Source organism: Alosa alosa, chromosome 20, assembly GCF_017589495.1.
Source record: "Alosa alosa isolate M-15738 ecotype Scorff River chromosome 20, AALO_Geno_1.1, whole genome shotgun sequence".
NCBI lineage: Eukaryota > Metazoa > Chordata > Actinopteri > Clupeiformes > Clupeidae > Alosa > Alosa alosa.
Window position 1 is genome coordinate 12,715,347 of NC_063208.1, and position 23,860 is coordinate 12,739,206.

The 23,860-nt window shown below is 42.8% G+C and overlaps 4 protein-coding genes across 4 annotated transcripts in view; 3 read left to right on the forward strand and 1 right to left on the reverse strand.

Annotated features, from left to right (window-relative positions):
* Positions 1-2,080: 2,080 nt before the first annotated feature.
* LOC125285666 (IgGFc-binding protein-like) lies at positions 2,081-3,683 on the forward strand. The gene is made up of 4 exons (XM_048230204.1): positions 2,081-2,114; positions 2,350-2,636; positions 2,727-3,306; positions 3,493-3,683. The coding sequence occupies exons 2-4, from the start codon at positions 2,406-2,408 to the stop codon at positions 3,681-3,683; spliced, it is 1,002 nt and encodes a 333-aa protein (XP_048086161.1). The 5' UTR covers positions 2,081-2,114; positions 2,350-2,405.
* Positions 3,684-5,268: 1,585 nt separating this feature from the next.
* Positions 5,269-9,366, forward strand: LOC125285460 (leucine-rich repeat and death domain-containing protein 1-like). The gene is made up of 6 exons (XM_048229918.1): positions 5,269-5,427; positions 5,641-7,185; positions 7,431-7,629; positions 7,824-7,985; positions 8,344-8,464; positions 9,081-9,366. Exons 2-6 carry the CDS (start codon positions 5,668-5,670, stop codon positions 9,259-9,261), a joined length of 2,181 nt encoding a protein of 726 aa, XP_048085875.1. The 5' UTR covers positions 5,269-5,427; positions 5,641-5,667; the 3' UTR covers positions 9,262-9,366.
* An 859-nt stretch (positions 9,367-10,225) lies between these two features.
* On the forward strand, positions 10,226-15,245 carry LOC125285461 (lanosterol 14-alpha demethylase). The gene is made up of 10 exons (XM_048229919.1): positions 10,226-10,759; positions 10,926-11,024; positions 11,131-11,307; positions 11,478-11,604; positions 12,012-12,186; positions 12,329-12,448; positions 13,222-13,417; positions 13,793-13,888; positions 14,052-14,220; positions 14,508-15,245. The coding sequence occupies exons 1-10, from the start codon at positions 10,592-10,594 to the stop codon at positions 14,684-14,686; spliced, it is 1,506 nt and encodes a 501-aa protein (XP_048085876.1). The 5' UTR covers positions 10,226-10,591; the 3' UTR covers positions 14,687-15,245.
* Positions 15,246-15,375: 130 nt separating this feature from the next.
* akap9 (A kinase (PRKA) anchor protein 9) overlaps positions 15,376-23,860 on the reverse strand; it is a 79,178-nt gene continuing 70,693 nt past the window's right edge. The window contains 12 exon segments of the mRNA XM_048230205.1: positions 15,376-16,072; positions 16,567-16,703; positions 17,199-17,331; positions 17,839-17,933; positions 18,208-18,440; positions 18,528-18,549; positions 20,452-20,699; positions 21,010-21,127; positions 21,612-21,859; positions 22,044-22,424; positions 22,858-23,034; positions 23,416-23,583. Of these exon segments, the coding sequence (XP_048086162.1) occupies positions 16,029-16,072; positions 16,567-16,703; positions 17,199-17,331; positions 17,839-17,933; positions 18,208-18,440; positions 18,528-18,549; positions 20,452-20,699; positions 21,010-21,127; positions 21,612-21,859; positions 22,044-22,424; positions 22,858-23,034; positions 23,416-23,583 (2,004 nt within the window). The 3' untranslated portion in view covers positions 15,376-16,028.

Sequence of the window (23,860 nt, forward strand, 5' to 3'; positions counted from 1 at the left end):
TTTTATGGCATATGAAACCTGCCCCCTGACTAGGCTTGTTGGTATTGCTGTCTGCACATATACACAACCGCGGTGACCCCATCACACCACCTCTTCAGGAAGTGCATCCCACACAGGCCTCCCACACATCCCAGATTGCTCCTCAGACCCTAGTGTGAGACCCATGTCTGAGGTCCCTCTGCCTGGGCTGCCCTTATGGCTCCTATTTAGTATGCTTCCAATGGCCTCATGGCAAACCATCCAACTTCATCACATCATCACAAAGTCAAAGAGAAAGGGTTTGTTGGTATGGCAGTAACAGTGCAATATTGATGGTGACTGCAGACTTTTTCCTAACCTATAAATAATATTTGTACTGAAGTAAAGTTTACATTTCTGTAAAGTTTATAGTTTATTTATCTACATAGTGGATGAATGTTCCTCATGTCCAACAAAATGTGGATACAAATTCAACCCTTCATCAAAGCACAATACACTTATAAAGTTTGATAAATTAAGCAAGTTCTTGACAAGGGGTGGTACAGGATTTTTTCCAAATTGTTGGTTTTCTGGCATGGGATGACCCAAAGTAGTTTTAATGTCAGAGATTCCATGCTCTCTTTATTACAATTTTATTTGAAATATATCAATAGTCTACAGCAGTGGTTTTCAAAGTGGGGGCCGGGAGGGGGTGCCAGGGGGGCCTCAGCAAGTTGGATGGAAAAATAAAAGCAACAAATAAATACATTTGAAAAATACAATGCCATTATAATAATTTGTTGCATATCTGAACATTATATTTTCCATGATAAGAATTGGGAATAATAGTAGAGTGATAGCTCTCATATAGCAGAAAGCCCCAAATGCAATTTTTACACACGGTATGCTCCATCGCAAAGTGCTTGTGGCTAAAATAATTATTAGGATTAGCTTAATGTATTTTTACATTTGCCGTAGTATTGTTGATGGGTTTAGTAACACATCAAGGGGGTCCTTGGCCAGAACCTAGTTGTATTTGGGGGGCCTTGTCGTGGAAAAGTTTGGGAACCCCTGGTCTACAGTACTGTCAGCCTATTTTTTAAGCTCAGTAGGCATACCAACAACGAGTAAAACGTGCCATGCAAAATGTTTGACATAACTTTTACAGTCTGCACCTTATCAAAAAGTGTGTGAATTCCAAAAGCATGCTTGTTGTGTTTAACACCTGTCTCATTAACTGTATTTCTGAATGAGTCATAGAGTGGAAATGTGTCTCATTTCTGAGGTCACGGGACACTTGACCTTATGCTTTCAAGTGCTAATCAGATAAGGAAATGTAAAACAGGAACTTATCAACATGGTAACCATGGCAGCTTCCTATACAAGATAAGACCCATATAAGATAAGTAGCAATTAATCAAAATCCATTGTAGTTGCTCATTCATGAGTTATTTTCATTGTCCATCAGTAACTGTTCATCAGTACTTTTGTTGAATCCTTACCACCATATGATAGGCCAGCACTACATCACATCAAATGTGTGGCATTCACAACATACGATTATGGGGGTCCATAATTAGTAATATTCTGTTCAATCATAGTGTGGAATCAGTTCAACTACGGACACCAAGGTTGCCAAGTAGCTGCCGAGAAACCAACTCAGTCCAGTACATATTCCAGTAATCAGTGTTTGATATGACAAAATGGTTAATCTGCGTCACCTTTCCTTCACCTTTTCCTTCACCTTTCACATTTTCCCATCAGGGTGTTGACAGAATAGCCATTGATATATGTTAACAATGTAATCTGAGATGAATATATATTAGCATTTGATAGTTATACTTACATAACCTTGCTGGCAAATTGCTGATTGGTTACCGACTGGAAATCCGACAGAATTTAAGGCACACTCACCTAGTTCCCATCACTTCACTCACCAAGCTAAGGTAAAGGCATTCTTATTAATATCACTGGCTCGAGTTATTACATATATTTTGTTCTAAGTGGTTTTAGACTTTTACCATCTGTTAGTATTGGTTGAATAGTATAAATAGTTGAATAGTATTTCCTTATGATCCATCACCGTCTCTGTTTTCAGACTGAAGCCATGGACACGAAAGCCATTTTTAGTATCATCGTCCCTCTGCTCCTCTGCGGTAAGCCTGAATATGTTCTAATTGTTGTTTTCATTACAAATATCAACACTCTTGTTATACAAGTTGCAAAAACAATTTGCATGTGCATCCCATAGACAATCTGAGCCACAATGTGTAAACTCTCATGAGATTCTTGCATAACCTTTCATGTTATTAATGTGTAAATTTTGGAAACTGATTCACTAATTTCTGTAATCGCAAATTCCTACATTTAAGTCTAAATGTCTCTGTTTAGGGCACAGCTCTGCAGGGCCTGCTGTTTTCCCCACCCAGACAGGAACTTGCTGGGCCATGGGTGACCCTCATTTCCGCACGTTTGATGGCTATTTCTACAACTTCATGGGAAACTGCACCTACATCATGAGCAAGAACTGTGATATAGACTATCACCATCCCCCCTTTGAGGTTGATGTCACAAACAAGGTCTTGCCTAATTCTCGGCTCACTGCAGTCAGTGAGGTCACCATCAACATCTACGGCTTCAAAATCCAAATGGTTCGGTCACAACTTGGCAGAATAACAGTAAGTACCAAAGCAGTTGCTATTTTGTTTTGTTGCATTCTCAATCATATACATGCTAAACTCGTCACATGAACAAACTGGTTGTTTCAGGTCAATGGTCAGGTGTGGGTTCTGCCAGTCTCATTCACCAACACCCTGGGAACAATCAAGATGGCGCAGAGTGGTCTTTCAGTGGTGCTGTGGGTGGACTTTGGGATGACCGTGCAGTACGACTGGGAAGAGTATGTGGCAGTGACCATGCCCAGTGGCTTCATGGGAAAAGTCTGTGGTCTGTGTGGCAATTTCAACGGAAACAAGGAAGACGACCTCGCCTTGTCCAATGGCACTCTGACTAAAAGTGTCACTGAATTGGGTCGGAGCTGGATGGTTCCAAGCGTAGAGGGTGAAGACTACTGCCAGGACGAGTGCACAGGCGAATGCACAGAGTGCAGCTTTGGCAAGCGTATGGCAGCCGATATGTTCTGTGGTGTGATGACACCCATTCTGGACTTCCAGTTCAGGGACTGCCATGCCCTCATCGACCCCAGTATCTTTTTTGACATGTGCAAGTTTGACCACTGCAGGGGCGGCGGACTGAAGGACTACCTGTGCAGGATACTGCAGGTGTATACTGATGCCTGCCAGAGAGCTGGGATCAAAGTCCATAACTGGAGACACCTGGCACGATGTGGTGAGTATCCTTCAGGTTGATCTTGCAGGTTGATAAATATAATTGGGGATCTGAACAGTGAAAATGTCCTTAAAAACACAGAAAGCTCGAACTAATTCTTGGGAGTTATGAGATTATGAACCAGCATTTAAAATCCTTCAGTCAATGTTTCTTGTACTGAATGACAATTCTGTTGTTGTTTTACAGCTGATCCTAACTGTCCAGCGAACAGCCATTTTGAACAGTGTGGAGATGCATGCCAACCCACGTGTCTTGGCAACACAACATGTGACATCCCTTGTGTTCAGACTTGTATCTGTGATGAGGGCTACATACGCAGTGGCAACAAATGTATCAGCAAAACTAAGCTCTGCTTAGACAACAAATTAGTTGAATAAAACATTTTCTTATATTTATATATTTGATTATATAAGAAGAAAATGAATGCTGCATCAAATATTCTACTTGAATAAATAAGGTACTATTTCACAGCTGCTTGTCCTTTCTCAGTTTCTTTTATATGCAGCGGGCTAGCTAATCAGTTACATTTGCAGGCCTAGCCTACTACAGCCTCACACAGTGGTAGAATCAAAAATATGCTTACATATTTGATTTCACTCGATATGAGTGGATAAATGAATGATGAGTTAGATCTGTTTACATTTATTAAACTTTGATACTAGGTCTACTTACTTGAGCATTTACATTTTTATGTTATTTTGACTTCTTTCTAAACATCTTTTGACAGGTTTAGTTAGGCCTACTAACTAGAAATGCAATTCCAATGTTAAATATTATACAGAGTTAAAACAGATAATGCAGAGATAGTTAATGGTGTTGCTAGGGTAGACATGGTGGTTGCTATGCAAAATAAAGTGGTAGCTATACTGGTTGCTAGAATAATCATGTTGGTTGCTATGGTGGTTGCTAGGATGACATTATGGTGGTGATTGCCACTGTTACCATCTAGTTGGCCTATAATCACATGCTTGACATCTTTGGAAAGCTGAGTTATTAGGAAATAATCAAAATAACTGTGTGAAGTACTGACACAGACTTACAGAGGCTAGAATATTGTTTTTTCTTTCTGTCGGATAACAAGTATCTCTGAATTGACCACATTTCAGCCCTCTAGGTCACTTGATATGAGTTTGAAACACAACTAAGCCCTAGCACCAGGTCTTGTGAAACTATGTGTACAAGTAGATCAATATAGAATGTATAGAACACATGAGTATTTTTAGACCATCATTTGCAAAAGTATGCTCATGCGTTTTGTAAAATGCCCAATGGAAACTCCCTTTTCCCCATATGAACCCCTTTGTGTAGAACCATAATCTTGATCTCAAATGAAAGGTAACACTCTGAAGTTTCATGCTTGCATTTGGGTAGGGGTAATATGGAATGACCACCCAAAATATGGAATAATTACACACAAATATCTATTTTTGAAAATATATGTTGGTTCAATTGGTGTGTATAAGATGGACTACAAGATGGACTACTACTACTATGAATTATTGTGGACATTTCAAGACCCAATATGCTACATCTACTTCTTTCTAAGGTTATACACAAGGCTAGAGGGTAGGGAAGCACCGGTGGGTGCTACACATAAATATGTTGTCATGTATAGATTCCAAGAGAAGAGTCCAAGCTTTCAAATGGTGTATAATATTATATGACTGCATAAAATGACTTAGAATCTTGGTGGGGGATAAATGGGAACTGGTTGCTGTTGGTAGCATCGGCTAACTAGCGCCAGATTTTGGAGTGCAGGGGACAAGCCGAGATGGGCTATGAGACATACGTTCACACTCGGTATCATGTTTCAATACACTTTAGGTCAATATCACACCGGAATTCTCCTTTAATTGCATTTGTAACCATTACTATAAAGACATCTATAAAGACATCTACCATGATGTCCCACTGACATTACAACTTTAAGTGCTCTATTTACTGTCGTAACCATGGTAACATTGTTTTGATAGCCTCAAAGTTACAATGTAGCCTAACTTCAGTCACAGAGTTTACCGGTTCAGAATGAAAAACAAACTTTTAACTTAGGCTATTAAATCTAAACAACAGGCTGTAACAGGCTGAGACTGCTCCGCTGGAGACTTAACTGACAAGATACTCGTAAGCCAGTTATTTTCGATTAAATATCGCCATATAAATTCGTAGCCCATTGACCAGACATTGCGAGCAGCCAACGTTAGCTTATTGCTCTCTAGGCTAGGCCTATAACCTATGTTTTTTTGTAATATGTTATTTTTTGTAGGCCTACACACTGCTATGTATTGTATACTATTTGTACTTCTATTCAAAGCTGTTCTAATATATTGCTTGCAGGCAACACGGGGGCTTGCTGAAATCATCATGACTGAGGACTTATTTAAAATGGAGATCTGTCAAAACTCCTCTTTACTTCTGGAGAGCAAGAGATTGAAACATGTCCCTGTGAAGCTACTGCATGGCAGTAATGTGAAGTATATTTCTGTTGCTAACAATGATCTTAAATCTCTCCCCAGAGAAATAGGTAATATGACACATTTGGAAATCCTATCAGTGCAGGGAAACAAGCTCACATCACTCCCTTCATCACTGCAGATGTTAGGTAGTAGTCTCAAAGCACTCAATATTAGTGACAATCAAATTGGGACACTTCCAGAGGAGATATGTAATCTGAAGAACATGAAACAGTTTCACGCTAGTAACAACAATCTTGATAGTCTACCAAACTCATTTGGAAATGTAACCACCTTAGAGGTTGTTTCCCTGAATAACAACCGTTTGAGTTCCCTGCCTGAATCTTTTGGAAACTTGGTCAACATAAAAACATTGAATTTGGAGAGAAATAAGATGACAGTCCTTCCTTCCATCGTGTGCCAACTACAATATCTTATTCAGCTAAATATTTCAGGAAACAAGATTGTGACTTTACCACAGAAGATTTCACAGATGATAAATCTCAAAGAGCTGTCTCTCTGCGACAACAGGTTGACCTCTTTACCTCCACAGCTCTTCAACCTTGCCAATATGGAAATTCTAAACCTATCTGGCAACCAGCTGACGGTAATACCTGATGACGTGGGAAAACTGGAGAACTTAAAAGTTTTGAAAATATGCAGAAACAAAATCAAAGTACTGCCAGACAAGATCAGTGCTTGCTCCAAACTTCTTTACTTCTCTGTGAACCAAAATCTTCTTTCCAAGCTCCCCAGGACCATTGGGGCATTGACTTGTCTTGTGGAACTGCATATCAGTGGAAATCAGATTGAGACACTACCAAAAGGAATCGATTCTTTAAAGAGACTGTCTGTGTTGGGGTGTGCAGAGAATCTTTTGGTTCAATTCCTTGTTGATGGACTCAGTCTGTGTGAATTAACCAATGTTGATCTCAGTTACAATCATCTCCGTGCCTTTCCCTCTGAGTTGTATTCTTTACAATGTCTGAACATGAGTAAGAATTTCATATCAAAGCTTCCTCCAGACGTTGGTGAAATGTGCACTCTACAGCACCTCAACCTCAGTGAAAACCATTTCAACTCTCTACCGAAGTGCCTCTATCAGCTTGACAAACTTACTCATTTGGATCTTAGTGGCAATGCCCTTCAAGGCCTCCCAGAGGGAATCACTGGACTCAAAAGTATCCAGGTCTTACTACTGCACAATAACCAGCTGAAGGAGCTCCCACCTGACCTGTGCTTTCTGAAGACCTTGAAGAGGCTGAATCTGTCAGAAAACCAGATCAGAAACATCTCCTCTAACATCAGGTGTCTAAAAGACCTCAGAGAACTCAATCTTTCCAGTAACCAGTTCATCTCATTTCCTGAAGCAATATGTGACATCAGATGCCTTCAGAGACTATCCATAAGTAACAAAATAGGCAACAAGGTAACGATTTAAAATCTTTAGTGAAGTTCATAATGTGTTACATTGACCAAGAACACCTATCAGTACATTACAGTAGCCTTATTCTTCATAATTAACAATAAATGCTTATCATTTTGTACATACATTATGCTAAAGTAGCATCATGCATTTAAATGATATATTATTATATAGGTCATATCTATATTATATATGAAATCATATAAACATAATCATTAACATTAATAGTGATATGCATGTTTCCATAGTTCACCTCACTCCCTGAGTCTCTACACAAATTCCAAAATCTAAAGGAACTGGATTTTTCAGACAACGAAGTAAAGGATATTCCAGAAGCTTTGGGCGACCTGAGGCGTCTCACTAAGCTCATTGGCAGGAATAACTTGCTGACATGTCTACCTCAGTTTGTGATCTCCCTGCAAAACCTGCAGCACATTGACCTGCAAGGTACTCAAGTCGCAGCGCTGAGGGCTTCAGCACAGAGACAGTCTATTGTAGAGCTGAGAAATAGCAGTGTTGTATAGATTGTTCCTGATTATCTGTGTTTAGGTAGAAAATTCAGCCCCCCCATTGCAAACAAGACAAGAAACCTATGTGGTGGCATATATTTGCACTCACTCTGTATATGTGCATTTCTGTAGGCAACTTGTTGCAGGGGCTTCCATCTAACCTGGCTCAGATGAAATCTTTGAAGCTGTTAAAGTTGGAGGGTAACCCTCTTACAGGCCCTCCCAAAGAGACCTATGACGGACAGCAGGCATTGCCAATTGGATGTTACCTCAGTTGTGAGCTTACGTGGAATGGTAGGTTCAAGCCTACCAATTCGATCCAAACCATATAATCCACATGCCAAGTTTCCAGAAGTACCAACAAACAAATGTATTGATACAATTACAATATTATATGTATATATTTTTTTTTTATATAACGACATATAGTCTGTTTTTAACATGTATTTGACACATTAACTATTATTATTCATTTTAACTTATTAATCTTAACTTATTCTTCTAACAAATAAATTCTCAACAATGACTATGGGGCTTTATGCTATGGTGAATAGAATTGATGTACAGTACAGGGGGGAGGAGGGGGGCACTGTAACAAAACCAGTGCCGGGATTTTCGAGGCTAACTGTTTAATGAATGTTTTTCACTACAGAGCACATATTGCAAAAAATGTTTCGATTTCTGGCAAATAATGTTCCAGAGGTGGACTTTAAACATTTCTGTGAGAGGCTTCATGTTCCTCCTGAGTTGATACTGACACAAGAGAATAAAAGGTAAGATACTAGTAAACTTCTAGCCTGGGTGAACCCAGACAAACCTGTTAGCAAATTTGAATTCGCTCTGAGGGTCCGTCTGGAGACCCTCCCACTAGAACCGATTTTCAAATCACCAAAAATCAAGGAACCAATGACAACTGCTAATCCAGCATGGGGCAGGCTTTATATGACAGACAGAGGAGTACAGTTAGCAGCACTATTTAACACAACCAATGGCTGCGCTGCCAATCTTTCTGCCCATCTGTGCTAAACTATGGATGTATATTTTCTTTGGAATTGAGTAAGCAGCTGCTTTTAAAACATCAATTGGAGTGGAGGGTCTCCAAACCTGATTTGAGTAGTGATCTGGGGTCAGCCAGCCTAGTAAACCTCTGTGTATACCTTAATGAATACAATTATTTCTTATTCACAACAATAGCCAATAGCCAAAATAGTCATTTTAATATGGAAATAGGTTGTAGTCTGCTTCAGGACCATTACAATCAAACTTATTTTCTCATAGCCTATGCCACATTTATGACATTCGTAAATTTACTACATTCGAACTAATGACTCACTAAATGTAGCCTACTGTTCATACTACACTGTGTTCTTCCCTCCTTACTCTATGCAGCTTCTCCATCAAAGAAAAGACCATGGCGGCTTTGAACCTGTGGAGGGATGTATTTTACCCTGCTGCAAAGCCTGCGGTCATAGCAGACCAGTTAGTCAGGGGGCTGGTCCTAGCAGGGTTTCATAGTCTTTCTGCCCAAGTGCAGGCCATAAAGATCTACGCCAAAGCTATACGTCTGTGAAGGCTATTGTCTAGAGAACACATTCAACTGAGTGCTGATTGATCATCATCACCTTGTCAGTTACATGTTATACAGTATACCACTTCATATAAAACGAAGAATGTAGTCATGAATTTTATTTCTATTTGACCAGCTGTATAGTCATGTTAATCCAATCCACAATTGATAACTTAACCTTTACATTCATGTTGACCTTTCCTATTGCCTTTTCAAAATCCCAAATATGAAATTATGTTATGGTTAATATTAACTTATACTGTGTCTGCATGCCTACTGTGTCTTTGAAGTAGAATGATGTGTATTTGGTGAAAATTGTCCCATTTGGAGGTCAGAAGGTATGAACAGTAACTAAAGTGTAAACAGAAATGGTAAGTTTATGAAAAGTTCTTAAATAACATGTCCCTGAAAAGAACCCCATTACAAATGTAAATAGTCAATAAATTGTAGGCTTACAACTTGCAAAGTCTGCATTTTAAGTTATCCAGTCTGAGACTGTTCAGATAGCCAACACACCATCATCTATACTATATCATCTCATACTATAGGCATTTCATTAAATATATGGATTATTATTCAGCAAGATATATCTGCTGTTGTTCACAGTACGCTAGCCTACTATTACACTGACAAACTCAAGAGTCTCTGGCCCTCCCAAAGAGAGAATGATCTGGCCCTATGAAGAAAATGTTTGGGGACCATTGAAGAATCGTTACGATTTCTCATATTTAAAAGATTAAAAATGGGTTCATAACACAATCATAACAAGCAGTTGCGCTTGCAACCGTTTTGTGAGAGTTACTTCTTGATATTAGGAATGTAGCCTACGGAACCGTGTTATCTTGTGTCTTTAAAGACTGGGATACATGTCACGAAGTGTATTGAGAGGTCACTCCTGTTGGTTCATCGATGGTGTAGCCTAGTTGCTGTCAACCAATGTGATGCTGAACCTATGGCAAATGACATCATATAGCAAGACATCAGTTCAGCCAGCGTTAACCAATGAACAATTAGGAATCTAAACACAGGACATGGAGATACTTGATTGACACATGAAAGCAGCCAATAGACGAGCGCACTTGGTCAGGCGGGGGTTGGAACACATTCATATTACAGGTAGACGAATGGAAGCAATAATGCGACCGGCCCATAGACAGTAAACCGGTCGAGCATTTATACCTGCATTTAACAAAAATAATGTCGGATGAATGTCGCAGAGGATCACAGGACAATAAGACAGACTTTTGATTATTTGACCTAACGGATTACAGATCTGCTTTGAACCAGCTGTGAGGAATTTTATTTGCAGAACCCAAACAAGCAAGGACGTAAAATGACCACTCATATATTTCAAGTCAGCAGCTTGCTGCTAGAAAATGCTGTGGAGAAGATGAACAATAACTTTACTTCAATGCTCCTTGCAACATCCGTGTTTACTCTTACGTTGGGGTATTTATCCAAGCTGGTGTACAAACAGATGAAGTCCCCGGATAAAGACGCAGTAAGTAGCCTAGATAGGCCACTGTAGGCTACATTACAGTTGTAACATTAGGTCGACTATTAATGGAACTAGTAGGTTAGTCTTAATAATAGGCCTAGTTCTAATGAAATTTGACCATATGTTCGACTTGTATTTGTCTACATTGCACCCATTTTTTCTGTTCCAGAATTGTCCTCCATACATTCCATCTAGTATTCCATTTCTTGGTCATGCAATTGCTTTTGGAAAAAGTCCCATTGAATTTTTGGAGAATGCGTACGAAAAGGTAAGGCTCATATATTGACACGAAGCCCATATATTTGCACTGACATTCTCTGTTAGTTCATTGTCAATTGGTTAATGCTTACAAATGTTTTGTACTTAATTTGAAGTACGGACCCGTCTTCAGTTTTACGATGGTGGGCAGTACATTCACATACTTGATTGGAAGCGATGCTGCAACCCTATTATTCAACAGCAAGAATGAAGAGCTCAACGCGGAAGACGTTTATTCCAGACTAACTACACCTGTCTTTGGGAAAGGTGTGGCCTACGATGTACCAAACCCGGTAAAGAAATTCTTATTATGGCACCAGTCGTTGGCACAAAATGACATCAAGCTGAACACTGTAATGCTATGTGATCAATGCCATTGAGCTCTTCAGTAACAGTCACCTGGAGCATTCTCCTGCTGGGAAAAGACTGCCATCAATGATGAGTTACCTACCATTTTCCACAGATATTTCTGGAGCAGAAGAAAATGCTGAAAACAGGCTTGAACATTGCCCACTTCAAACAGCATGTGGAGGTCATAGAGGAAGAGACCAAGGAATACTTTTCCCGATGGGGTGAAAGTGGAGTGAAAGGTAAGACAAATATTGCATAATAGACCGGTAGTAGAGAGGTGATATACCCATGTTTGAAGCAGCTCAGTCTGAGCTCTCTGTTGGAGGATTTATCATTTTAATGACCTGATGTGACGTGGATTGTGCAATTCAGACAGAGGCACATGCCACACGTGACTAATTTGTTTAAAAGCTGGAGTACCAGGCGTTTTTTTGGGTCTCCTACACACTACCCATAATCACTGAGGTAATATTTGTTGACTCAGCCACAATTTCCACAGAACTGTGTAATGTGCTCACAAAAGTGTAATGTGTGGCGATAATGTGGTCCTCAAATATTGGCAGTAACTATCAAGACACAAATCTAACTTTACATAAAAAATACACTTACTTAGTTATTAGCTTACTTTGTCTCTCTCCTTTGTTAGATCTGTTTGAGGCCCTGTCCGAGCTCATCATTCTGACAGCCAGCCGCTGCCTGCACGGGAAGGAGATCCGCAGCATGCTGGACGAAAAGGTGGCCCAGCTGTACGCCGACCTGGATGGAGGCTTTACCCACGCTGCCTGGCTGCTGCCCGGATGGCTGCCCCTGCCCAGCTTTAGGTGCGGTACTCTCTGCCTCCAAAGACACAGAAGACACAGGCCATACTGTGTTAACAGCTTCTCTAGGTGGTGTGTCTGTGGCTTGGCGGTGGTGTGTAGTGATGAATATCACTGATCCGTTTTTTGGCTTGGCTGTAAACAGGCGGAGGGACCGGGCACACAGGGAAATCAAGCAGATCTTCTCTCAAGTGATCCAGAAGCGCAGACAGGCCACAGAGAAAGAGGATGACATGCTACAGACCCTGATCGACTCCACTTACAAGTGAGCTCTTTTGTCCGTATGTCTGCCATATACAGCCTATTGTTTTAACTTCAACTTGTTAGACCATTGACAGTGTATCCCAGATAATTGAATTCCATTTCTGGTGGTTGGTTTGCAGAATTAACTTGAATGCAAAAGTTTTTAACAAATTAGCACAGCATAGTTATGATGCTAACCAGATTTAAGCACAATTTAGTACAACCTGGAAAATCATTGTGTGGTGGTCAATGTTGATATTGTGGTGGGCCGCCACAAATAAGTCAATGTATGGGAAACACTGATTGACCTTGTCCAAATAGAAAAACAGACACAGAGTCATGTATTGTTAACCTGACCCTAGCCAGATGAATGTCGTTCCGCTTAGCTCCGCCTAGCTTCACTCACATCCATCTGGGACCTCTTCCATTGAGAGTGATTTCTCCAACCAACTTTATGGTTTAGCCAATCAGGACGCAGGGCGGGAGTTTCATAGATGTGACATAGAGTAGAAGCGACTGTGAGTCTGTTATTAGCGTTACGGGTTGGCTTCGATGTGAGTGGTTGAAGTAGCACGTCAATAGATGATGGACAAGTGGCTTATTCAATCGTATGCAAGCATTTTTTGATTAGGCCCAGCCTTCTGAAGCAACACTTCAATGGATCGGTTCCAGATGGATGAGTGGAGCTAGGCGGAGCGAAATTCATCTGGCTATTGCCAGGTTAATGTATTGTACCCCCACAGTTACTTTGCTCTGCACTTTTAATCCAAACACAAACTCTGTGTTTCCCCTCAGAGATGGGCGTCCCCTGAACAATGATGAGATTGCGGGCATGCTGATCGGGCTGCTCCTGGCCGGTCAGCACACCTCCTCCACCACCAGCGCCTGGTTGGGCTTCTTCCTGGCCCGCGACCGCGAGATGCAGGAGGCCTGCTACCGCGAGCAGAAGGCCGTCTTTGGAGATGACCTGCCCCCGCTGCAATACGACAAGGTCAGTCATAGCACATGACCCACTGCAACTATCAAGACTATCACACACTTGTAAAACACTAAGGCCCCAGCTGTGGCGCAACTGGCTGGGGAACCTGCACCGTACGCCGGCGACCCGGGTTCGAATCCCGCCCGTGGTCCCTTCCGGATCCCACCCCAACTCTCTCCCACTCACTTCCTGTCGTTCTCCACTGCCCTATCTGATTAAAGGCATAAAAAAGCCCAAAAATATACTTAAAAAAAACACTAAAATACAGGTGTTGGTGTGTAGTTATTTTTATATTGAAATGTGTAGTGTAAATGGAAATCTAGTAAAATATCAACACATCAGTTTTGTTACATCTGTGTTAATCTCTCCTGGTATATGCTCTTGTAGCTCAAGGATTTGAACCTTTTGGACCGGTGTTTGAAGGAGACTCTTAGACTCCGCCCACCCATTATGACCATGATGAGAATGGCAAGAACGCCTCAGGTGAGATGATGGTTTTTTTTAACCAATGATTGGTTAAATTATCTGGCATTCATGTTCAGATAAGCATACTGTCATCATTTTTGGTTGATGTATCATAGAATTTTTTTTTTTTTACATGGATAAGTTTGTGCTGATGTTCTAAACTTTTCCTGGTTACTCTCAGAAAATTGCAGGCTACACCATTCCAGCTGGTCACCAAGTGTGTGTGTCTCCCACTGTGAATCATCGCCTGAGTGATACTTGGAACGAGCGCATGGACTTCAACCCAGACCGTTACCTTCAGGAAAACCCTGCAGCTGGAGAGAAGTTTGCTTATGTGCCCTTCGGAGCAGGTGAGGCAGCCATACACACTGAACCCACAGCGTTACTTTCCTTCACCCTAACACCATAAATGAAGCACACCAGAGGGTTTATTGTATCCATCGTTATAAAAATCTCCGTTTGGAATTATTTACATGTGCCATTCATATACACCTTCTTAATATAGTATATCAAGTAAATAGACTAAAGAAAAATCTTTTCTAAAACACGAACTTTAGAGATCTTGTTTATTATGCAGTACATTATCTGGATAAGATGATACTCATGTGGTTAATGAATGATTTTTCTCATCTTTCAGGACGTCACCGATGTATCGGGGAGAATTTCGCCTATGTCCAAATCAAGACCATTTGGTCAGTAATGCTGCGACTGTTTGACTTTGAGCTTGTTGAAGGATACTTCCCCACAGTGAACTACACCACAATGATCCACACCCCCACCAACCCTATGATCAAATACACTCGGAGGAAGCACTAAGTCCCACTACTGCCCCCTACAGACAGTGGAAGCACACAACAGGAAGAACAAGTTCCCAGAGAGTGGAATGTTGAATTTGGACATGATTTCAGTGAACCTGCCGTGGTTTGTACTGTATGTGGCTCTGAGTATAAATCCCTGTATGCTGTTTTTGTCACAATGTCCAGTTATATTTTTGTAATACATTTGACCACTAAACCAGACTGATGTGATTTTGAGAACATGAGCTTTCTGTGCAGTCCAGTTTTTCCACTGGTGGATGAACACATGCCCTTAACCGAAATCATAATCTTGATCATAAACATTGTTGACTGTTTGGTTTGCTTCTCAATCATTTTTGGTGCAGAATTAAGTGGTTCTAGTTAATACAGTGTTTACTATATTGCTACTTTAAAAATGAAATGCCAGTTTAAGTACTTTGATTTGTATTTTTCCCCCTCCCCTGTTCAACTCAGCCCTAGGCAACATATGACTGTCACATAGGACTAAGAAGTGCTCTTTTGCACCATACTGACCTTTAAACACATATGCACATAAATAAAATATGTTTTCTACTAAGGCTTGGACTCATTTATTGGAGAGATTCAGTTGTTTGATAGTAAATTGTTCACAAATTGCAGATAAATAGTCCAATGACTGAATGTGTATCCCACTTTAAACAAATGCAGTGCTCACCAGTATCCAGTCCATAATGAATAAAAAGTAAATTTATTGTTACTTGGTTACAGAAATAAACATATTTCCGAAAGGGCAACATTAGCAAAAGGATGATAACAAGGCATATGCTTTGAAATATTATATTAATCTTTATTTCAATGTTGACAAAATACCCATAAAATTCAAAGCTCCTACCCTTTACAAAAATATGTCCTCTACTACAAATGTCCTCTGTAGTCTGTCTCAAGAAACCGTGCTGGCAAACCACAGTGTAGTGTGTTCATTAGCAGCTCCTCATAGTAAAGCCCAACATTCCCTATGTGTTTACAATCTCCCACCCACACGGTACATACATTGCACAGTATATAAATTAAATGGGTTCTCTTAAATTAGCATTCCACAAATATACATTTAGGAAACATGATTGTAATTCCATCCACAACAGATAATAATAATTTTAATAATAATAATAATAAGCAGACTAATGTACATACATGAAGAAGCGGTTTCTGGTGCTGGCGACCCAAGGGTCTGGTTTACAGATGGAAAAAAAAGATGATTTTGGTCCCACAGAGTATACATTAAATAGCATCATCATGAGTACAAAAAACACAGCAGCTCAGCACAAGAAAAGGCAACTGAGTAGTTATTTTTCAAGCCAGTTCAAATGTAGAAGTCAAGAGTCTTATCTTCTTATTCCATAGTGCAATTGAGCATATGAAGAAGACCCTAGAAAATAGAAGTTAAAATTTGAAATAATTACATACAACTGAGTGAAGGCACCGGTAGGTAACACACTATCCACAGCTATTAAGATATTACCAAACATTAAAGAGGAAATCATGAAATGTATCGTATGCTTCTTGTGTGTGGCAGAGTGGCTAAATAGGCTGCGTTTTCCAAAAGCATTGTTGTACTACGACAATTGTAACTAAAACATTCAAAATGAGTCTCATTAAACAATGGCCATATTTTGCCACTGATGCTTTGGAGAAACACAGATTTCTATATTCAACAGGACCATGATTACTTTCCGCATTTTCTGCAAGCCATGGGAGTATGAAAGAGTTGATATATTCATTACTGTGTCGTAAATTTATAATTACAGAGGATTTAGACTCTTATAACTCCCATGAGATTTTTTTGGTTTATGAACAGTGAAGTAATGCCTTTAAACTATAACGAACAGCTAACACACACACAAACAGACTACCAGTCTTTACCTGACTGCACACTGCCCAGCCTCCTCTGCAGTGTCTCCAGCCGGGCGATGTAGTCCGTAAGTGCGCGGTCAGGGTCATAATTCAGCAGATGAGAGCATGGGGTCCCTCCACCTGGTTCCCCCGCCATGCCATGGTACCTGCCAATGACAACACACACTTATTACATACTGAGCATGTACACGTGTACACACACACACGCACACACACACACACACACCTGCACACACACACATACATACATACATGTGTACATAGAGCAGTGTCTGTCTGCTGGCGCCCGTTTTTAGGTCTAGAACCATGCTTGGTTTTGATTTGTTTGTGTTGTATGACTTCACCTCCTGTTGGCTGAGCGAGACTAATTGAGTGTGCTCTTCTCCCAGGATGCTCACACACACACACACACACACACACACACACACACACACACACACACACACACCTGCACCAGTTCTGATACTCTACCCTAACAAGGGCTGATGAATGACTTTTAAAAGTCAGAAAAGTTTAATTTGTCCTGAACCACAATGACGATGACTGATACAAATATTTAGACGATAATAAACCATCCTAGTATTAACCAATAACCCTCCAAGTAGGTGTTTCAGTTGTGAAAGGCTTGCACACTTGCGCACCTGTGCTGGGCTGAGAGGGTTGACCGGGGTGAGTCGCGGCCGGTCCTGCCCCTGTTGCTGCCGCCACGCCGATACCCGTCCACCTCCACACTGCCTGGGTGCAGGAACGGGGAGTCGTGCCTCCCCTCCCCACCTGACACACAAAGGAACCGGGTGAGTGGGGAACACACGTTTGGTACGCTCAGTCTGATCAGGTCAACTCAGCCCTGATCTCTACACTAGAGTCTGCCATTTTATCAACACCAACAGAATATTCCACACAGTCTACACTTGCAATTCGCCTTATTCACCCGTTGACCAGAGCGAGGCTAAAGAGCACACTTGCCATTACACCTCCAGTCCAGCAGATGGTGGTGGTAATGCACTCCGTTTGCAAACTGCTAAAAAAAAAGCTCACCAAAAAAGAAGGGTTCACTGGCCTGTCCTTCTTCTTCAGTGAGTTTTTTTTGGCAGTTTGCAAACGGAGTGCATTACCACCACCATCTGCTGGACTGAGGTGTAATGGCAAGTGTACCCTTTAGCCTCGTTCTGGCCACCGGGTGAATAAGGCGAATAACACAAAGTAATTATTATATTATATCAAAGTAGTTTGTTGGCACAGCTACAGGTTGAAAGACTTCCGTGCGGTGGGCATCCTCACCTGTGATCTGACTCAGACCGTTTCTGTTGGCACAGGGTGAGGTGCCAGAGCCAGCCCCAGTGGCCTTATGCCATCTCTTCACCAGGAAACGCATCCTGCAGCCACAGCAAAGTACAAAGTTCATCAGAACATGTAGCTCATCTTTATGTGAAGGGTGTCATTCTATTTATTTAAACGTTTTTATTATGCTACTTTGACCATTTGAGTGTAAAAATACATTTGATTTTCCTCAAGATGAAACAAAAGAAACATACATTTTGTTTTTCCTCAAGATGTAGCAAAACAAACATAGATGTTTTCCTCAAGGCAAAACAACCTACAGTACGGCCACATGTAATACCACAAGCCTGAGACAGTTCCCCTGTGTACCTGGAGAGGGCGATGGAGACCCTGACGGCGGAGCGGAAGCGAGTGAAGCCGCGGCGGCGCTGGGTGATGGTCTCCAGGCAGGCAGGCGACGGGTGGCCGCCCATGCGGGCGATCAGGGCCAGCGTGGCCTCCTCGCACTCCTGGAAGCCGCCTAGCAGCAGCAGCAGGTACTTCTTCTGGTAGATCAGAGCCTTCCGAAAGCTCTCGGCGCGCAGGTACCTCCCGTACATCCGCTGAGGGAGAGAAAGGATGTGAGGTTAATCAGTAAGGTTACATGCTTACCACACATGTTTTTTTTAATGCCCAATGTTCACACATACCAAGGTGTAAGTGAAGTTAAAACTGAGGTTCAGTTTAATACTATAATAAAAATGTGCTTGTCATAGTCGTGTGTGTGTGTGTGTGTGTGTGTGTGTGTGTGTGTGTGTTTCAGCACTAAGGTTGCTCATCTGTGAAAGCAGGTGTGTGTGTGTGTTTGTATATCCCTATGGGGCGTACTGTTTGCGTCAGCAATGATCATCAATTTGAGTGCTTTTTGTGCTTGTGGACACACACTATGTAAGTGTGTATATCTCTGTATGTCTGTCTCTGTATGTGTGTATTTATTTTTTTGTGTGAATGAGTCTCTCTCTCTCTCTGTGTGTGTGTTTGTGTCTGTGAGTGAGAGAAAGAGAGTCTCTGTGTGTGTGTCTGTGAGTGAGAGAAAGAGAGTCTCTGTGTGTTGTTTCAGCACTAAGGTTGCTCATCTGTGAAAGCAGGAGTGTGTGTGTGTGTGTGTGTGTTTCAGCACTAAGGTTGCTCATCTGTGAAAGCAGGAGTGTGTGTGTGTGTGTGTGTGTGTGTTTCAGCACTAAGGTTGCTCATCTGTGAAAGCAGGAGTGTGTGTGTGTGTGTTTCAGCACTAAGGTTGCTCATCTGTGAAAGCAGGAGTGTGTGTGTGTGTGTTTCAGCACTAAGGTTGCTCATCTGTGAAAGCAGGAGTGTGTGTGTGTGTGTTTCAGCACTAAGGTTGCTCATCTGTGAAAGCAGGAGTGTGTGTGTGTGTGTTTCAGCACTAAGGTTGCTCATCTGTGAAAGCAGGAGTGTGTGTGTGTTTGTGTCTGTGAGTGAGAGAAAGAGAGTCTCTGTGTGTGTCTGTGAGTGAGAGAAAGAGAGTCTCTGTGTGTGTGTTTCAGCACTAAGGTTGCTCATCTGTGAAAGCAGGAGTGTGTGTGTGTGTGTTTCAACCTAGACACTGCTCAGATCTGCGCGTTAATGGACACTGTAGGGTGTCTTTTTCTTAAGTTGAGTCAAAGCAGGAGTGTGTGTGTGTGTGTGTGTTTCAGCACTAAGGTTGCTCATCTGTGAAAGCAGGAGTGTGTGTGTGTGTGTTTCAGCACTAAGGTTGCTCATCTGTGAAAGCAGGATAGCGTACGTGTGTGTTTCAGCACTAAGGTTGCTCATCTGTGAAAGCAGGGTGTGTGTGTGTGTGTGTTTGTGTTTCAGCACTAAGGTTGCTCATCTGTGAAAGCAGGAGTGTGTGTGTGTGTGTTTCAGCACTAAGGTTGCTCATCTGTGAAAGCAGGAGTGTGTGTGTGTGTGTTTCAGCACTAAGGTTGCTCATCTGTGAAAGCAGGAGTGTGTGTGTGTGTGTTTCAGCACTAAGGTTGCTCATCTGTGAAAGCAGGAGTGTGTGTGTGTGTGTTTCAGCACTAAGGTTGCTCATCTGTGAAAGCAGGAGTGTGTGTGTGTGTGTGTGTGTGTGTGTGTGTGTGTGTGTGTGTGTTTCAGCACTAAGGTTGCTCATCTGTGAAAGCAGGAGTGTGTGTGTGTGTGTTTCAGCACTAAGGTTGCTCATCTGTGAAAGCAGGAGTGTGTGTGTGTGTGTTTCAGCACTAAGGTTGCTCATCTGTGAAAGCAGGAGTGTGTGTGTGTGTGTTTCAGCACTAAGGTTGCTCATCTGTGAAAGCAGGAGTGTGTGTGTGTGTGTTTCAGCACTAAGGTTGCTCATCTGTGAAAGCAGGAGTGTGTGTGTGTGTGTTTCAGCACTAAGGTTGCTCATCTGTGAAAGCAGGAGTGTGTGTGTGTGTGTGTTTCAGCACTAAGGTTGCTCATCTGTGAAAGCAGGAGTGTGTGTGTGTGTGTTTCAGCACTAAGGTTGCTCATCTGTGAAAGCAGGAGTGTGTGTGTGTGTGTTTCAGCACTAAGGTTGCTCATCTGTGAAAGCAGGAGTGTGTAAGAGCGTGCCGAGAAACATTGTGGTACTAATGATAATGAAGTTGAGAGAGAAGAGGATGATGGGGATGATGCTGATGACGAAGACCACTCACGCTGTCGGAGCCCAGGCCTCTCTGGCGCAGGCGTCTCAGCTCGTCCTCCAGGCGCAGCAGCTGGTTGCGCAGGTCATTTTTTTCCTCCGTCAGGCGGCTCACGAAGCCCGTCAGCTCGGCGTTCTGCCTTAAGAGTCGCTCTGTCAGCACGCTGGAGCTGCTGCCTCCCAGCAGGGTGGCGCTCTAGACACACACACACACACACATTTGATTTCTTTAAGTATGTCAATGGTTTGTTGTTGTTCTATGTCAATGGTTTGTTTTGTACATATGCTTGCATTTAAGCAAAACAATCCTTTATTTTTTATATTGCCACTGGAACTACAATGCAACTACAGATGGATTTGAATTAGCCATTAACATTTCTCCAAGAAACAGATCTACAGGCGACAGAACTTTTGAAATCAGGTTTTACTCATGGTTTAATATTCCAAGTCAAAGGAGAGTCTGTTCTTAAAAAGCCGTGATGGATGTGTGTCCTGTCAGTGCTCACCTCAGGAGCTGCTGCTGATGTCTGTGTTGCCATGTGGTGCTGGAGCATGGAGAGCACGTCATCCACATTACACTGCAGCCACGCAAGACCCTCTCTGTCCACCTGACTACCAGGCGGCCTGCAGAGAGAGAGAGATAGAGAGAGAGAGAATAGAGAGAGAAGAGAGAGAGATAGAGAGAGAGAGAGAATAGAGAGAGAATAGAGAGAGAGAGAAGAGAGAATAGAGAGAGAGAATAGAGAGAGAGAGAATAGAGAGAGAGAGAAGAAAGAGAGAAGAAAGAGAGAGAATAGAGAGAGAAGAGAGAATATAGAGAGAATAGAGAGAGAGAGCGAATTACAACAAAGCATAACAGTCAGAGACCATAACCAGGCTATGTATGTAAACTCCTATATTGTGCTACTCTTACAGTATTTGACACTTTTGTCCAAAGTGGCATACAAAACATTATTTTACATTAGATATTATACATTATATACATTTTCAAATATTATTTTCTTTTTTTTCCTGCAACAGCTTGAATAACAGCATTGTAAACATGTCTGTACCAGTCTGTCTTGTCTGTGTAAAATGAGAGCGTAACAGATCGAGCTGTCTGTGTTACCTGCCGGCGGCGTCGCTGGTCATGCCCTTGATCTTGGAGGCGATGAGCTGGAGCCTCTGCACCACCCCGTCCATGTGGCTGTTGCTGTTGACATTGGCATCAGTTGCCACGGCGACGGCGGTGCCAGCGGCGTGCTCCAGCAGCGAGGCAGTGCTGGAGTGGACGGTGAGTCCGTCGCCGCTCTTCTGCTGCAGCACCCAGTCCCTGGTGCGGTCGCCACCCTCGCCCTCGCCCTCTCCTCGCCACGCCTGGGCCAACACAGCACAGGTCAGTCACTCACACAATGCCGTTTAGAGACAGCACGTCAGTGTATGATCACAAACGGCCCCGGAATGCAGTCCCACCCTTGAAAATATTCACTGTGTAAACATTCAAAATATGTTGCACACACACACACACACGCACACACAGTACGCGTGAGCTCCGCCTTACCATCTGGTTGGTGGGCGGAGAGGTGGCCTCCCTGCCCGCCGCTGACCGGCTGAGCTCGGCCACTCTCTCTTGCAGACGGTCCCTCTCCCTCTCCAGCCTCTGGGCGCGCTCCCGCTCCCCCTGTAGCCGGCCCTGGGCCTCGTCCAGCCGCTGCTTCAGCCGCTCCAGCTGGGCGCGCGACTCGGCCAGCGCCTGCTGCTCCTGGGCGGCCCGAGCGGTCAGCGCGGCGCGCTCCTCGTCCCAGCCGCGGCCCTGCTGCACCGCCTCCAGCCCCTGCGCCTCCAGCTCGCCCAGCAGCTGCACCACGCGGGCCTCCTTCTGCTCCAGCTCCGCCTGCAGTGACCGCAGCAGCGCCTCCATGGAGCTCACCGCCTCCTCCACCTGAGACACACAGCGAGCCGTCAGGTACGTTAGTCAGTTAGTGGAACAGTGGATTAATAAATCAAACCAATCAGACAATCAATCAATAAATCAATCAGTTTAGTCCAACATTCTATTAGTGCATGCTGGTGTAATCCTGTTAATATGACATTCCATTATGACTAGCTGACTTGATATCTGATCATTTACTGATCCTGTGTTCCATGTGGCTGTAGTGAACACCTTACATATGGTCAAAACAGTCAACCACACAACAATCCACAACCAACTGAAGTAAAGGACAAAACGCTGCATCCAATATGTACACATACCTCCTCAAGCTGTGTTGTTGTTTTTTTCCCTATTGAATACACCATATGACTTCTAAACAACAACAACCTCGGACCTTCATAACAAACCAGAGATCAAAAGATTAATATTCAAGTGTTCTCACCTGACTGCAGCCCTCCTCGGCCTGTGAGACGCCAGTGGCAGAGGCTCCTTCTAGTGCGCTGCCCTTGGGCGCGGTGGTAGTGGATGGTTTCTGCCTGAGCTGGGCGCTGAGCTCCCTCTCCCGCTCCAGAGCCCCTTGCAGCTCCTGTGCCCGCGCCTGCTGACTTTCCAGCTGCACCTGAAGGGGTTACAATCAAGTTAGATGTCAGTCATATGGATGAGGCATCACATCCACACAAAATATAAAGATTATATATCCTATGGTATTAATAACTGGCATTTAAAAAAGGAAAACAGAAAAATAAAAACATAAGGACTATATCTAGCCTTTGAGAATGTGAAGTATTACACCTGATACACATCTGAACTGATGTATCTATTTTTAGGACGTCTATAATCTATTTCTATAGCTAGATATTTTTAGTACATCTATAATCTAGTTCTATAGCTAGATGTAAGGAAATGTCCAGGTAATGTGTTAAGCAATGGAGCCCCTGAGCTGACTGGACTGTGCCAGAGAGCCTGTCCCTTCTCCAGTGGTGTGGTCTGTCAGACTGACCTGCAGCTCCTTGGCTCTGCTCTGCTGCTGGGACAGCTGGGCGTCCTGCTGGCATTGCTGCTCCTGAGCCTGGGCCTTGAGCTGGACACACAGCTGCCGCTCCTCCTCCAGGTCAGCGCTCAGGTCGGACACCAGAGCCTGCTGCTCCGCCAGAGCCAGCTTCAGGTCCTGACACGTCCAGAGAGAGAGAGAGAGAGAGAGAGAGAGAGAGAGAGAGAGAGAGAAAGGGGTTGGGAAAACAATTCAAATACTGTATATGACAGTGGAGAACCATGTGGGACACCATAGGGAAGAGTGGACCAGAGAAAAGTACTGTTTTCCCATTTATAGAACTTCCTATTTTGCTAGGAATCTCACTGGAGCTTATTGCTATGGATACAACTAAACACACATGCATCATGCCTGTGATTTAACCAATATGCAATGACTTAAGACTTGAGTTTAC